This window comes from Brachyistius frenatus, unplaced genomic scaffold, assembly GCF_029030835.1.
Source record: "Brachyistius frenatus isolate BFR_SWC_R1_liver_20210118 unplaced genomic scaffold, ASM2903083v1 Contig_395, whole genome shotgun sequence".
Lineage (NCBI taxonomy): Eukaryota > Metazoa > Chordata > Actinopteri > Embiotocidae > Brachyistius > Brachyistius frenatus.
This window is the reverse complement of record NW_027210994.1, coordinates 2,741-17,500: the sequence shown is the minus strand read 5'-3', so window position 1 is coordinate 17,500 and position 14,760 is coordinate 2,741. Positions and strand designations below refer to the sequence as shown.

At 45.5% G+C, this 14,760-nt stretch overlaps 1 protein-coding gene across 1 annotated transcript in view; it reads right to left on the bottom strand.

Moving 5' to 3' along the window:
* LOC138636669 (carcinoembryonic antigen-related cell adhesion molecule 20) overlaps positions 1–14,383 on the bottom strand; it is a 19,062-nt gene extending 4,679 nt beyond the window's left edge. The window contains exons 1-8 of the mRNA XM_069724799.1: positions 14,321–14,383; positions 13,774–14,103; positions 10,986–11,149; positions 10,614–10,740; positions 8,676–8,954; positions 6,826–7,104; positions 6,017–6,271; positions 4,919–5,036 (exon numbers count right to left, since the gene is read on the bottom strand). Of these exons, the coding sequence (XP_069580900.1) occupies positions 4,919–5,036; positions 6,017–6,271; positions 6,826–7,104; positions 8,676–8,954; positions 10,614–10,740; positions 10,986–11,149; positions 13,774–14,103; positions 14,321–14,369 (1,601 nt within the window). The 5' untranslated portion in view covers positions 14,370–14,383. The remainder of the gene's footprint in view (positions 1–4,918; positions 5,037–6,016; positions 6,272–6,825; positions 7,105–8,675; positions 8,955–10,613; positions 10,741–10,985; positions 11,150–13,773; positions 14,104–14,320) is intronic.
* Between the last annotated feature and the right edge of the window lie 377 nt (positions 14,384–14,760).

Here is a 14,760-nt window from a genome sequence, read left to right as displayed (position 1 = left end):
TGCACCACAGGCCTGTCAATCAAACAGACACGCCTCCAAAAACAGGTCTTTTTGAGGCTTATACAGCGGCTGTAGATGACGCTTGCTTCACCAAAGCCTCCTCAAGGTTTATCTTTTTTTATTTATTTTAGTTACGCATCCGAACCCACATCTGTGGAGGAGGCCCCGCCCCCTGGCACGGTTCACTGATCCACCGTAGCGCAGAAATCGACCCTCTCAAACCCGCTGAAATAATTCAATAACCGGAGCCTGAACCGACGTGATCGGGTCTGACGGTGCAGGTCGCCAATTACAAACTCACCGAAATGCGTTCAGACATTTACAAATTTCTAACCGAGCAAACATGTTTTGGATGCTTGAACTCGTGTTTCTGTTGCTGTTTTTCAGCTTCTTTTTTTTTTTCACTTTCAGTTTTTGATTTAATTTTTCCTCCGAGTTTCTAAAGATGTGAACCTTTAAAAAAAAAATAAAAAGGGTTAGGGTTAGATTTTCAGCCTCTAAAGTATTTCACAGACTCGTGGGAATTATCTTTCTGCTTCACAGACAAAGAAAAAGATAAAACAAGAAACAGGAAGCGGTTCAGGCCGCTCGACCGTGACGGGAAAAAAACCCGCTGGAGAAATAAAACCGAAGTGAAGTCGGATTAAAAAAAGAAGAAGATGAAAGAGGAACGGTGGAGAAGACGAAGCCGACGCCAACTGAGGAAGACGAGTGCCGACACGACGGTGACATTCCTGCCATTCTCCGGCGCTCTGGCCTCGCCCTGCTGCGAGGAGCAGCGCCGACACATCGCTTTCTACTGCAGGTCAAAGGTCAGATGTCTTTTAAAGTCTTCACCAAGACGAAATAACGCGGGATGCAGCGTCCAATCAGAACGCAGCGCTGCAAGAAAACAAATCACTTCCTGCAAGGTTTTAAAAGGAACTTTCAGGAGCCGTTAAAAACATCATTTAACGGCCCGTTTTTCCCGCCGTCTCTCCGGGTGGGCGGAGCTCCGTCTCTAACGTGTAATTTACCACGTGAACGGGTTTTCCCCGCTCGCAGCTTTTTTAGTTTTTTCTGAACACAGCGTTGAGAGAAATTCAAAAGAAAACCTTTTAAACCAACCGAAACGTGTAAAACCCGCATCTCAGACTTCAGTGTCATATTCTGCAGCTCCCTGTCATTACATCAACAAAATAAAACTCCCATCTCAGCAGGCGATTTTGTCACATTTCAAAATAAAAGCGGCGAACGACAGCAAAACCGGTAAAATTACAGGCTCAGATGAAATCCAGTCACATGTTCCTGTAACTGTTTATGACCAGCAAAAGAATTTAGAATTTGGCTGAAAGCTGCGGGAGGCTTCGGTAAACAAGATTAGAGATAGTTAAGATGAACAGGATGCAGGAGAAACAAGGTCATAAATAGTGGGGAGAATATTTTAGATTCAAATTTAGTAGATTAATTCATGATTATGGAATAAAAAAGTCTGGATCAAAACTAAACTTCCTGAATCACAATGTTCAACACTGATCAATCGGTTCAGCTGTTTTCACACGACGTTACACACACACACACACACACACACACACACACACACACACACACACACACACTTCTTGTCACCCAAGCACCCCCGACCCTCCACTCGCCCCCACTGAGGAGGAGGCGGAGTCTCGCTGGCTGTGATTGACAGTCGAGATGAAGGAATGCAGTTGGACTGTTTTCAAAATATGGAAACTAGCAGACAGATGTGATCCTGGATGATGAGGTCAACGAGTGTGTGTGTGTGTGTGTGTGTGTGTGTGTGTGTGTGTGTGTGTGTGTGTGTGTGTGTGTGTGTGTGTGTGTGTGTGTGTGTGTGTGTGTGTGTGTGTGTGTGTGTGTGTGTGTGTACTTGAACTGGAAGAACAATTGAGGGCCAAATGACATTGAAAGTTACTTCCCCATGAATTGTCGGGGTGTTTCTCTCTTCTTGTTTCAGCGCGTCACGGTCAGATCGAAAGCTGAATCTGTGAGCGATCCAGGAAGTGACTGCTTCCTGATTTGATCACTTTAATGGTGCGACAGGAACCCTGCAGGTGGTTTTACTGCGTCTGTCTGCACCTACAGCTGAATCTGAGATTAGATCTCCTGTTTCACTGTCTTCAGGATCTTTGTTGTGATTTGAGTCGCCCTCCCACGCTGCAGTGGAGTACAGGAAGTCCACTTCACAGGGTTCTCACTCCAACCTCAAACTCTCTGACTTTCCCTGATAAAAAGTTGAATGGGGGGGCAGCGTGCTTCTAATTGAAAATAAACTCGGATTTTACAGGACTCAGAACAAAAAAATGATCCAATCTCCTGACTTTAATGTCCGGAAGAGACTTTTTACAAGTCCAAGATATTTGAAAACACAGAGGACCGAGAATAAAACCCTGAGGAACACCAAGAGGGACCGAAAGAGTTCAAATGATCAGACTTGAAGCGATTCCTTAAGGAAAAGACCAAGATAAGGAGAAAACCTTAAATACTTAACTTTAACGGAAAACCTGAAGGAGAAGACTTCAGAATCTTAAGATGAGGTGTACAGTTTGATGAATGGCAGCTAAAATTCAAACTAAACTCAGACCAGGCCCCCCAAAAATTATCCAGTCCTCTGACTTTAATGTCCGGAAGAGACTTTTTATAACTCCAGGGTATATAAGCCTGAGAGAACAAATTTAGCTTCAACTTAATAGAAAATTACAGAGGACCGAGAATAAAACCCTGAGGAACACCAAGAGGTACCGAATGAGGGGAAATGATCAGACTTGAAGGGATTCATTAAGTATCTTTAAATACTTAATTTTAAGGAACCCTTAAGGTGAATCTGAACATAAGGTTAAGCTACAATTTAAACTAAACTTGGACTCGAGAAGAAATGGGCCACCTGACAGCAATGTTCTGAACAGAGCAGCAACATGACTTCATTAGAAATCCACAAAAGTAAAGTTGCACCTCAGTGACCTTTTTTTTTGTTTGTTCAGGTGTCTGAAGGAGAACCGGCTTTAACTCGACACCTTCGGTCAGAGCTCATTGTTGAGCAGTGAGGTCATCTTCACTGTTTTGAATGAGACGGCGTAGCTGAAGGCTCTCGGGTGGAGATCGGCTTCTCCGACTCGGAGCGATGAGCTCGTACTTCGATCCACTCGGACATCCGTCATTAGTGGTTCGACGGCCGGCTGCTCGTTTCATGAGCGACGCTGAACCTGAAATCCTGCAGCTGGAACCTCCACGTTGTTTTAAATATCACTCAATATTGAACTCCTCGATCCTCTCAGCACTCAGTTTAACCCCGAACCCTCTCCGACACAAAGGTTCCCTGCACAACAAAAGGCCGGCTGTCGTCGGTGTTGACGCCTTCCGGCCGGGACGGAGATTAAATAATGGATCTGTCAATCAGTCCGAGGCCCCCGAGAGGCTGAACACCTCGTCTACCTGACACCCGCTGACCTCAGGAGACGGAGGTGGAGTCAGAGGGGGAGGAGGTGCGCTCGGTGTCCTCCATTTCTACAAACAACCAACCATCAACCATCAGTGATGTCATTGTTGGTTTTATTGTTGGCAGCCTGAGAAGAAAAAGTTCTGAAGAACTTTAAACGTGTCGTCATTTCTGAGAGTTTGATTTTCAACCGCAGCTTCAGATACAAGTTTGTTTTCTTGAGTTTCTTTCTTTCATCAGCAGCTTTAAAACTCCTTTTGGTTTGACTGCATCGTCCGTCTGTCACCGACTGTTTCAGCTTCCTGTTTGGTGGCGCTGCGTGTTTGAAAAGGCAACAGGATGTAACAGGATGTGGCGGAGGTCTGTATCACCGTGAGGCGTTTAAGTGTGAAGATGATCTGATCTGATACAACCTGCCGGTGTGGTGATCGTCCTGAACGAGTCCGCTAACGCTCATCGCCTATTTTCTCTTTAGCGCGAGTCTAAATAAGACAGAAGATCTGACGTTTACGTACGTCTGTTTTAGAAACTGTCAAGACGCTCCTGCATGTGTGTGTGTGAGAGTGTGTGTGAGTGTGTGTGTGTGTGTGTGTGTGTGTGTGTGAGATGTAGTGGTGTGTGTGTGTGTGTGTGTGTGTGTGTGTATGTGTGTGTGTGTGTGTGTGTGTGTGTGTGTGTGTGTATGTGTGTGAGATGTAGTGGTGTGTGTGTGTGTGTGTGTGTGTGTGTATGTGTGTGAGATGTAGTGGTGTGTGTGTGTGTGTGTGTGTGTATGTGTGTGAGATGTAGTGGTGTGTGTGTGTGTGTGTGTGTGAGTGTGTGTGTGAGTGTGTGTGTGAGTGTGTGTGTGCAAACATCAGTCTGACATGTTGCGATCGGCCGCGGCGTTTAAGGAATGACAACAGGAGGGCTGAGAAGTGTCCGACATGACTCAGAAATGTGGAGACGCACACGGAGAATGACGGAAATGTAACACAGAGTCAACGAAGAGGGTTAGGGTAACACACACACCACTACATCTCACACACATACACACACACACACACACACACCACTACATCTCACACACATACACACACACACACACACACACCACACACACACACACACACACACACACACCACTACATCACACACACACACACACACACACACACCACACTCACACACATACACACACACACACACACACACCACTACATCTCACACACATACACACACACACACACACACACCACTACATCTCACACACATACACACACACACACACACACACCACTACATCTCACACACATACACACACACACACACACACACCACTACATCTCACACACATACACACACACACACCACTACATCTCACACACATACACACACTCACACACACACACACACACACACACACACACACACACACACACACTTCTCCAAATCACAGAATCAGATCTAGAAGTGAAAACAGGAAGTACTCACGGTACTTTCTGTCGGCAGTAGAAGATGAGGCCGATGGCGATTCCGAGCGCGACGAGGACGGCGATGACGATTCCTGCGATGGCTCCGTCTGAGAGGCCTTCGTCCAGCGCTCCCTCCTCTGGAAACAACCAGGCACAACATTCAGGATTGGTTTTTGTTCGGCTGCAGAGATGCACAAGATGCTGCTGCCACGCTTTAATTTTGAGAGGATGCGGTGACCGCCGAGAGGAACTCGGTGACTCGGTCTGACTGTGGTCGGCCAGTGTAGTGAGTAACTTCTGCAGAAGAGATGACGATAAGGTGGTCGCCCGCATGATCGTTTTAAAGATCCAACAGACACACGGAGACACGAGATCTACCAGAGCAAACATCTTGTTCACCATTGTTAAGGAACTGTGGCAACTTTATTCACAAAATGTAATTTCAACTTTATTCACGAAATCTAGGCAACTGCCATGTTATCCCGGTGTTGTTAGCTAAAGTCACTCCTTCTTCTTAGTTTTCTGGAGGTCCATCTGAAAATAATCCCTCATTCATTAGAAAAGAAGATTCAAGAAGACCTGTTTTTGGGGGCGTGTCTGTTTGATTGACAGGCCTGTGGTGCAGTCAGGTTACAGCTATCGGTGGGCGGGATACTACGTCTCGCCCACCGATAGCTGACGAGTGCAAACGGTCGCGGATCGTAACGAGGCTTCGAGATGATTTCGTGAATCAGTTAAAACATCTTAAATGTAATTGTGACACATTTCAACTTTTTGAATTTCAAATTTCAACCTGATCAAGAAAACTTTAAAACTTAAAATTGGGAGAATTCTGGGGTAGATTCTGTCCTAATTTCTTTAAATATTTTTCAAGTTAAAAAGAGATTTTTTTTTGTTGTTGATGGTTTCACGACCACAACACAAACCAAAAGTTGTAACGTTAACCTCTCGTTGACACGAGACTCCGCTAGCAGAGCAAACAAAAGTTGGGTTAAAGCCATAAACAAATGAGAGCTGGCGTCCCAAACCGGTCGGAGTTCTTTGAACCTGCGAGATGATGTAACAGCTGTTGGCCGAGCTCCTCCTTCCTCTGCAGCCTCGTAAACTCCGAGCTCACCTTTGACGGACAGGCTGTGGGTGTACGAGCTGGTCTTGTTGGTGACGGCGTTTTGCGCCTCACACGTGTACGTTCCCGTGTTTTTGTACGCGACATTCTCGATGTGGTACTCCGCCGTCTTGACGTCCGTCGCCGTGCCGTTGAACTTCCAGGTGAAGGTGGCGGCCGGGACGGAGGAGGCGGAGCAAACCAGCGTCACGGGGTCTTTCACCTCCACGGCCTTCTCGCCCGTCACCATCGGCGTCTCGGGTCCGTCTGGGCGGGAAAACGGAAAGAAGAGAGGGTTTACAAATTAGATAGTTTAACAGCTTCAGTCAACTTCAGTTATAACAAAATAAAGTCTCCTCTCAAAATAAAACTGACTTTATAACCAAAAATATGTGTTAATTTCCAATCATTAGGCTCCGCCCCCTTCTCGCCTCTCACCATCAAAACAAACTGCTGCTAGCCAACCGCAACAACAGGAAGTGACGGGGTTTGTGGGAAATGTGGTCTTATGATGGCACGTTAGATGAGTTTTCTCCACTTCCAGCTGGAAGAGACTGAACTTTGTTTTAGTGTTGAATGAATGTGATGTAAAGCTCTTATTCTGAAGGCAGATGAGGTCGTTGTTTTTATATTTCAGTCACAGACGGTCTGTTCTGGAAAGACATGTCATGCGCTCACAGCGGTCGGTGTTTGTTTTGAATTTGAAAGAATGTTTATGAGCCTCTGAATGTAATAAAAAGTGCCATAAGGATAAATCACGGCCATAAATAGATCACAAAGCCGGCGGCCGCCTCGGCGTGTTCACGTCTCCCGGCACTCACAGTTCACCATCATGTTGTAGACGACCTCGGCCATGTTGACGGGGTTGCTCAGCTGACAGGTGTACTTCCCGTTGTCCTCCTTCTGCAGCGGGTCGATGGACACCGAGCTCATGTTGGCGGCGAAGACCACGCGGGAGCCGGCGGTCAGCGGTTGACCGTCTTTCAGCCACACTTTGGTATTCACGGTGCCGGCCGTCGCCCGGCAGCTCAGGTTGGCCGAGCTGTTGCCGGCGATGAGGACGGCGGTCGGACCGGTGATCGTAGCTCCTACGATGGCGTCTGTGGGCGTCAGAGATTCTGTTTCAGTTTATTTTCAATACAAATCAATGATTTTTCATTGAAAGGAATATAAACTTGAAGAGAAAATGATGAAAAGTGGTGAAATCTTGAAGTCAAACATGTAAATGAAAGGAGAAATCCAATCATTTAAAGCCGCAGGATAAAGGTGGTTGAAAAGGAAGACAGAAAATAATCAAATATTGGACTTTTATTCCCTTTGAGTCAATAAGAAGCTTTTTCTTTGGAGGAAACTGCAGAGCTTCATGTTGTTTTTAAGGGAAGCTGAATTACAAAACATATAAAGCAGTAATGAATTAAAATGGGTCCAAAAATAAACAATGTTTGGTTCAAATTTGAAGAAATTCCCTGAAGGCATTTCTGAGATATTACATTCACAACAGGCGATGGGATGTGAGGTCATAAGAATCTTGACCTTTGATGCCCAAACTCGAATCATTTCATCGTTCAGGCCAATTGAACATTTGTGCCAAATTTGAAGAACTTCCTTGAAGGCGTTCTCGAGATATCGTCAGCTATTTCTTTGTATATTTCTTTGTATATTTAAGCTGTTATTTATGTCATATATCTGCTCTCCGCAACTTCTGTCCACGAAGCCCAAAAGTTACTAATTTTTATTCATATATTTAGAGCCAATAAAATGATTTTAGTCTTAATAAATGTATTATTAAACTATGATTATGCTCAAACTATAATAAATGAGTCAAAAAACAAACAATTAAATTATAATTATTTGTATGAAAATGAATCTTCAGATGGTGTTCCCTCCCTTCCTGCTGTCATGGTGATTTCATACTTTTAAGATTCACCACAATAAAATGTCACTGTGTGTGTGTGTGTGTGTGTGTGTGTGTGTGTGTGTGTGTGTGTGTGTGTGTGTGTGTGTGTGTGTGTGTGTGTGTGTGTGTATTAGATGACCAATGTTTCAGAGATCATGTTTATCTTCAGAAACCTTTCCGGTGTCAGCAGGTCTGTAACAACACTTAAATTAGACTTTTACTAAATCCAGTCTTTAAACCGACGAAAAAAACAGTCCAAAAAACTTTTAAAACCAGTTTTAAAGTCAGTCTAAAACCACTAACCACTCTAACAGTAGTCTGACACCAGTCTGACACTAGTCTTAACACGAGTCTTAACACTAGTCCAACATGAGTCTTAACACGAGTCTTAACACTAGTCCAACATGAGTCTTAACACTAGTCTTAACACGAATCTAACACTAGTCTAATGCTAGTTGAAAACCAGTTGTAAAACCAATTTAAACTCTGAAACCAGGAAGTAGATTTCCTGCAGACTGACCTGGTGTCTATAAATCAGCTGTTTCCTGTCTAGCAGACCCACAGCTGTGTGAAGAGGCCCCGCCCCCCTCGCACAGTTCACCGATACACCGCAGCGCAGGGTCCGACCCTCTCAGACCCGCCGGAATAACTCAATAATCCCAACCGAAGTGATCGGATCGAGTCTGGTTGGGAATTATAAACACCAGCGTTCAGACATTTACGAGTTCAAACAAGCGACTCTGACTATTTCCCAGCAGCCTCGGCGTTACTCACCCATCACGGCGAAGGAGACGACGGGCGAAGAGACGAGGCGCTGGGTCTTGGCGTTCTTGGCCCGGCACGCGTAACCGGCTATCTCCTTCCCGTATCCGTTCTTCTGGACGACCTCCAGAGTGAGCACGGTGCCGCTGGCCTCCAGCAGGTCCTGGTCGTGGTGCCAGGTGAAGGTGGCGGGCGGGCTGGAGAGGGCCGAACACGTCAGGCTGAAGTTGGAGCCCGACTTGATGAACTGAGGAGGATTCGGAGGGCTGATGGCGACGTTGTCCGGTCCGTCTGTGCAGGACATGAAGAAGGTTCGCTTTCATTCATCTTTTACTGTTTCTGCTGCTTCAACTTAAGTTTGTTAAAAGCCTTTTAAACTGTTGTTTTTTTTAAGTGAATTGGAAGAACTTTTGCGGCTTCTAGACTTTGTGAGCACAGATCATTGACCCGCCGCGGCGCACAGTCCGACCCTCTCAAACCCGCTGGAACACTTTCATATTCTGAGCCTGAACACGCTTATTGTTGTTATTGAGACGGTTACAGGACTTTTAAAATGAAGTGTTCTTCCCTGTTGTCAAAAAAACTCCTCTTTCTTTTAACAACTTTTAAATCTTTAAACCGCAATTTCTGATTTGTCGGAAACGCGCCAAACATCGGTGGGTCGCGGTCCCGACCGGATCAAACCCTGCCGAGCTGCGGCGGAAAGCTGCAGATTAATTAATAACAGGGTTTAACCGGCGGTCGGTGCGGTTTCGCTGCCTTTCAGCTTAGTCATGGGGAAGGAGTGGAAACGCCGGCCGCTGTGTACACAAGCTTGAGGAGGAGGGAGGCACCTTGCACACACACACACACACACACACACACACACACACACACACACACACACACACACACACACACACACACACACACACCTGTCACTAAAACTCAGGAGTCACATGGTTACAGGAAACTGAACAGGTTTAAAGTCTTAAACAGAAACACTGTAAACTGTCGTCAGTCACCGTGACTGCATGGAAGACCGTTTATGACGAAATGACCTGTTGGGGTGTGAAACGCCGACTGAATCACGGATGACTTTTTTCTTTTTGTCGCCCGACAGGTGTGGAGTTTGTTCAAACAATGTAAGGAGTAAAGAAATGAAGAATGAAACCACGAACTGTCAAACTTTTACAGCTGATAAAATGACAAGAAATGGTGAGAAAAAAAAAGAAGCCAAATATTAAGGTTTGATGTCAAACACATCGAATTTATTATTCATTTAACCACCAGAGGGCACCAAAGAGGGTTTTTTTGTTTTTGTTTTTTAACGCAACAAAATGTACCGTTGTCATACAAGTTGTCCCAAATGTAAAAAAAAAGAACATCTTAGGGGAGGATTGTTTATTTATGTAAACACGTGTTTGTTACAAAATCTTTTATTAAAGAATTCGTTTCAGAAGCGAGCCCTAGAGGCCGCAACGTTCATTACAAGCTACGTTATAAAATGTCGGCCTAAAAGGAACTCGGGTTTAGGATATCTTTTATAATCTTGCAAGTTGTGGAGCTAAAAAGTTTGTCCAGAGGGCGGCGCTAGAGGGACAATCACTACATATTTAATTAAAATGTAAAGGGTTCGTCCTCTGGAGAGCACCAGTCATCAATCACGTATGTAAAAATTTCATACGTGCAATATGGTATTTTGGCCTGAAGGCGCATGGACAAATTTTTTTTTTTTTTTTAAACATTGTTTATTTAGTAATTAGCTACAACAGATTTTGAATGGGAGTCTATTAGAGTTATTTTTTTGGAGAGGCCCCCTAGTGGCCCTCAGCGGTATTACACACTGCTGCATCGACTTCACTTTTTAGATCCGTAGACTGCAAACATTTATTCGTAGCGTAGAGACGAGTCTAAAACACGCTCGCTCCTGCGTGGGAGGAGCTACCAGGCTACGGCTGCAGTACTTACAGTGGACCGTGAGGTTGAAGGGGGCGCTCTTCTCCGTCTCCAGCGCATTAGCCGCCGTGCAGTAGATGGGACCGACCAGATCCGAGCGGAGAACGCCCGTCACGGTCAGCGTACTGGACGACTCCCCCTGCGACACCGTCCGGACGAGAAAAGACTTCAGTTCGACTTTAATTGTAAAACATAAATAAGATAATTCAAATATAAATCAGTAAGAAGCATTTAGTGGCAAATTAAGTCTTTGTTAGCGAATAAATCAAATTATTAATGAAAACCTGTGGGGGAAAAATAAATAATGATTCGGGAACAACAACGATTTAAAAACATCTTTACAAAGAGTTTTTAAAAAAGTAAAGAAAGCTGGTGTGAACTGACTTCTTTGAGCGTGAGCCGTTTGCCGTCGGCCACGACGGGCGTGGTGCCGTTGGTCCAGGTGAACTTGAGGAAGGAGCCTTTAGCGGAGCAGGTGAGCACCACAGTGCTGTTGTGTTCGACGGCTTCGGCCAGGTCGGACTTGATGGCCACTTCGGAGACGGGCTCTGTGGGAACAAACGGGAAAGTTTACACGAGGAACGCAACCGATAAAAAAAACAAAAACAACTGAAACAACCTCCGAGAGATCAGGAGAAAAAGACATCAGATAAAAAACAAAATCACCAAATGCCTCTCGGTTGTAGTTGCAGTTTGAAAAGATTTGAAATTTGTCCAATAGGATCTGATTCTGATAGAATACCACGTCGTTGCCGTGACAACGGGCGAGGCTTCAGATCCGGATGTTGCCGTGGAGAAGCTACGCATTGTAGGAAGGTGGACGCTTCACACCCCATGTTTAGGTTAAGAGTCACACATTCACCACAAATTGGGGAACCGGCCCGTCCCGCTGCGACTCAACTTTACTGGACATTATTGGACCGTAACGGACGTCTTTCAACAGCCAATCAGCTCGCAGCAAAGTCACGTCGGTTACGACCACCCACCGCTTTCTGATCACTTCGGTATTTCGGCCTTCGCCATCTTGTTATTTTGGAACCAGAAGTGACCGTATTTGGATGAGTCGGGGGAGGAGCAAGCGGTGGGTCTGACCCCGCCCATCACCCTGCCTGTCAATCAAAATAGCCCCTCCCCCCAAACGATACTGTAATTTGAGTCCTTAATATGTGATGAATGCTGGAATTATTTTCAGAAGGAAAATGCTGATCAAACTGCAGTTTGATAAATAATTGGGACAAATTCAGGAATTTTTTCTGTTATTGTTTTGATCTAAAAAAACGTTTGATTTTTGTTGTAGCTTCTCCAGTTTTAAGTGTTTTTTTGTTGTTGCTTGGCCTGACTTTAAATCTGGACGTTGAGGTGTGTCAGGCGGGACAGAAACCAGACAAAGTCCTGCAGCCGATGATTAAACGTGGAGGATTTAATAACGACCTCCTCGAGGCCGGTTTCTCTTCTGAAAGAAACCAACACGTGAACGAAGCCCGGCAGCAGACGGACCGGCTCGACTCGTTCTCAATAATCCCGAATGTACACCGCTGTTATTGACGATGAGGCAACAGGCGGGTGTGGGAACGCCGAATAAAGACGTCTGTGATTCACAGTGACGGCAGCGCAAAACGATGTCCTGATTAAAGAACATTAAACCGACACGATGCAGATTGTTTTTTTCTTTTGTTTTTTAAGAAGCGATATCAAATATTAGCAATCTTCAAGGACTTTTTTTGTCAAGGTGCTGACCTCGCTTCCTAAACTGTTACGATTTGATGCTGAATTCATAAAAATTAAAAAATAGCTGCAGCTGATCGACACATTTTTCTGGTCGTTTGTGGTTCTTAAAGAAAAAGAGAAATTCTGCTTTTTATTTGTTTGCATCACAGAATTTCTTCCAATCATTGTTTACTTTGTATAATCAATTTGCGATTGATTAGTTATTTGACGGGTTTTAAAAGGTCTATATGTGGTATTGGTTGATGGCTACTCTTAATGAAGTAGTGCTGACATCCAGTATCGCATTTGGGGGGCGGGGCATCGTATTTGGGGGGCGGGGCATCGCATTTGGGTGGAGCGTGGGGGCAGAGCATCGCTGCGGTTGGACAACACTGCGGTTGTAAATGACATCACCAGGACAGGACGCCAGCTCCCAGTTCTCTTTAGATACGTCTACGGCGTTTTTAACTGGAAACAAGCCACAAAATAAACAGGAACTGAGAGTGAGAAGAAAGAAATAAGATGGAAATACACGGAATTTAAATGGAGGTTTTATATCGTGGCTCCTTTTAAAAAGAAGGAAGGAAGGAAACTCAGTGGCCGCTCCGTCAGAGATTTCTACTGAGTGCTTTAAAAGCCCTGAAGCAGCATTACCCAGTAGTGACGTCACTTTCCAGACCATAACACACCTCCACACACTAAGTACAGTATCGGGAGCCACGCCCTTAAGTCGCACCGTGCAGGAATTTGCGGATGTTTTTTTTCCAGTTGAAACATTTTCACTTAAAACTATTTACGAAGTAAATAAGAATAAAATCTTTGGAGAAGTTGCTGAACTGACACCGGCAGCGGCGCGGGGTCGTTTCCTAGACAACCGTGTGACAAGACGGTTTCAAACGTTTCAAACAGCGGCAAACCAATAAAATACGACAATCTCCCTCCTCCTGCCGCCGAGAAATATAGTCCTCGGACTGAGCGGTTGCCCGGCGGCGCACAACCCCTGCTCCTCCTTGGCGGGGCGCGCAGTGATATGTATCTTTGCGCTTCCAGGTGTGGCTTCTTGGCGTCTTACGAACGGGCGCCGAAACCGCGCTAGAAAATGGAGCAAGTTTACGTGCAGCCGTGTCGGGGAGACGTTTAACACCTCAAAACTGTCAGCGAAGCACTCTTTAAAGAAACAATAGAGACCCCGGGTCATTTCGGCTCTGCTAAAGTCCCAAGAAGCAGCTCGTATTCACCAGAGTAACAACTTTTAAATCAGATAATAACGTGTGAAAGATGCACAAACCGCAAGGCGGCTGCGAGCTGCGCAGCGACAAATAAAAAGCAACTCTCTGAATCACTGTGGCACACTGGTCAGTTCGGCTTTCATGTAATCCGAAGATATTTTGCAGGGAAAAAGTAAATCCAAGTAAGTGTTGGGAGGGCTGCACCTGGGCAGGTAACAGCGAACCAGAAGACTCACCCAGAACTCGGAGTTCAACCTCTCCGGTTCGAGTGACGCCATCCGGGTATATTATGGTGATGCTGTAGTCCCCGGAGTCCTCGGCCTTCAGGGGCCCCAGGGTCAGGAAGCCGTTGGTGGCGTTGAGGGAAACTCGTCCCTTGTACGCCTCGGATATTTTCAGCGTCGTCGGGCTCACCGTGGCGACGGTGTCCTGGTCCTTCCCGTCGCTGTAGGCCCAGGTGATGAACGCGTACAGCCGCTTGTCCAACAGAGTTTTCAGGGTCACGTTCCGGCCCAGAATCGCGTCCACCGGACCGTCCGGCAGGACATCACCCTGCCCGCTGCATCCTGGGGGAGGAGGGGTGGGGTGGGGGAGGATCCAGTGAGAAAGTTAAGACTCATTTATTTTTTATTTTTTTATATCGTGAATTCAAACAGGAATAAACCAGCTCCATATACAAACGCTGCAAAAAACTTTAAAAAAAATAAAAAAAATACATAAAATACATAAATACAGGTCAGGCTGCACGAAACAAAAAAACAAATAAATTATATTTGTTCTCACCGACAAAAAACACGAGAAACAGAAGCGACTTGAGGGCGAACAGCTTCATCCTGGACGGTTTCAAGTCTTCCCAGCAAAAGACGACAAATGCGGCAGTACCTGCTGCTTGTAGAGGGACACACCCAGACAAGGTGGAGACACACACACACATATACACACCCCCTATCCACACACACACATATACACACCCCCTATCCACACACACACACACACACACACACACACACACACACACACACCCTTATCTGCACACACAGATGCGTCACCGTCACAATGATGAGCTCTTTTGTTCTTTTTAATTTCTGACTCATTGGACTGACTGTAAGCCAGATTGCAGCTTTATAATAATAAAACACAAGTCATTATTTTTCACATGTTGTAAAACAACAACTGCAGATGATTCGAACATCTGAAAGGTTTCCTCCCCCTCCAACACCAAG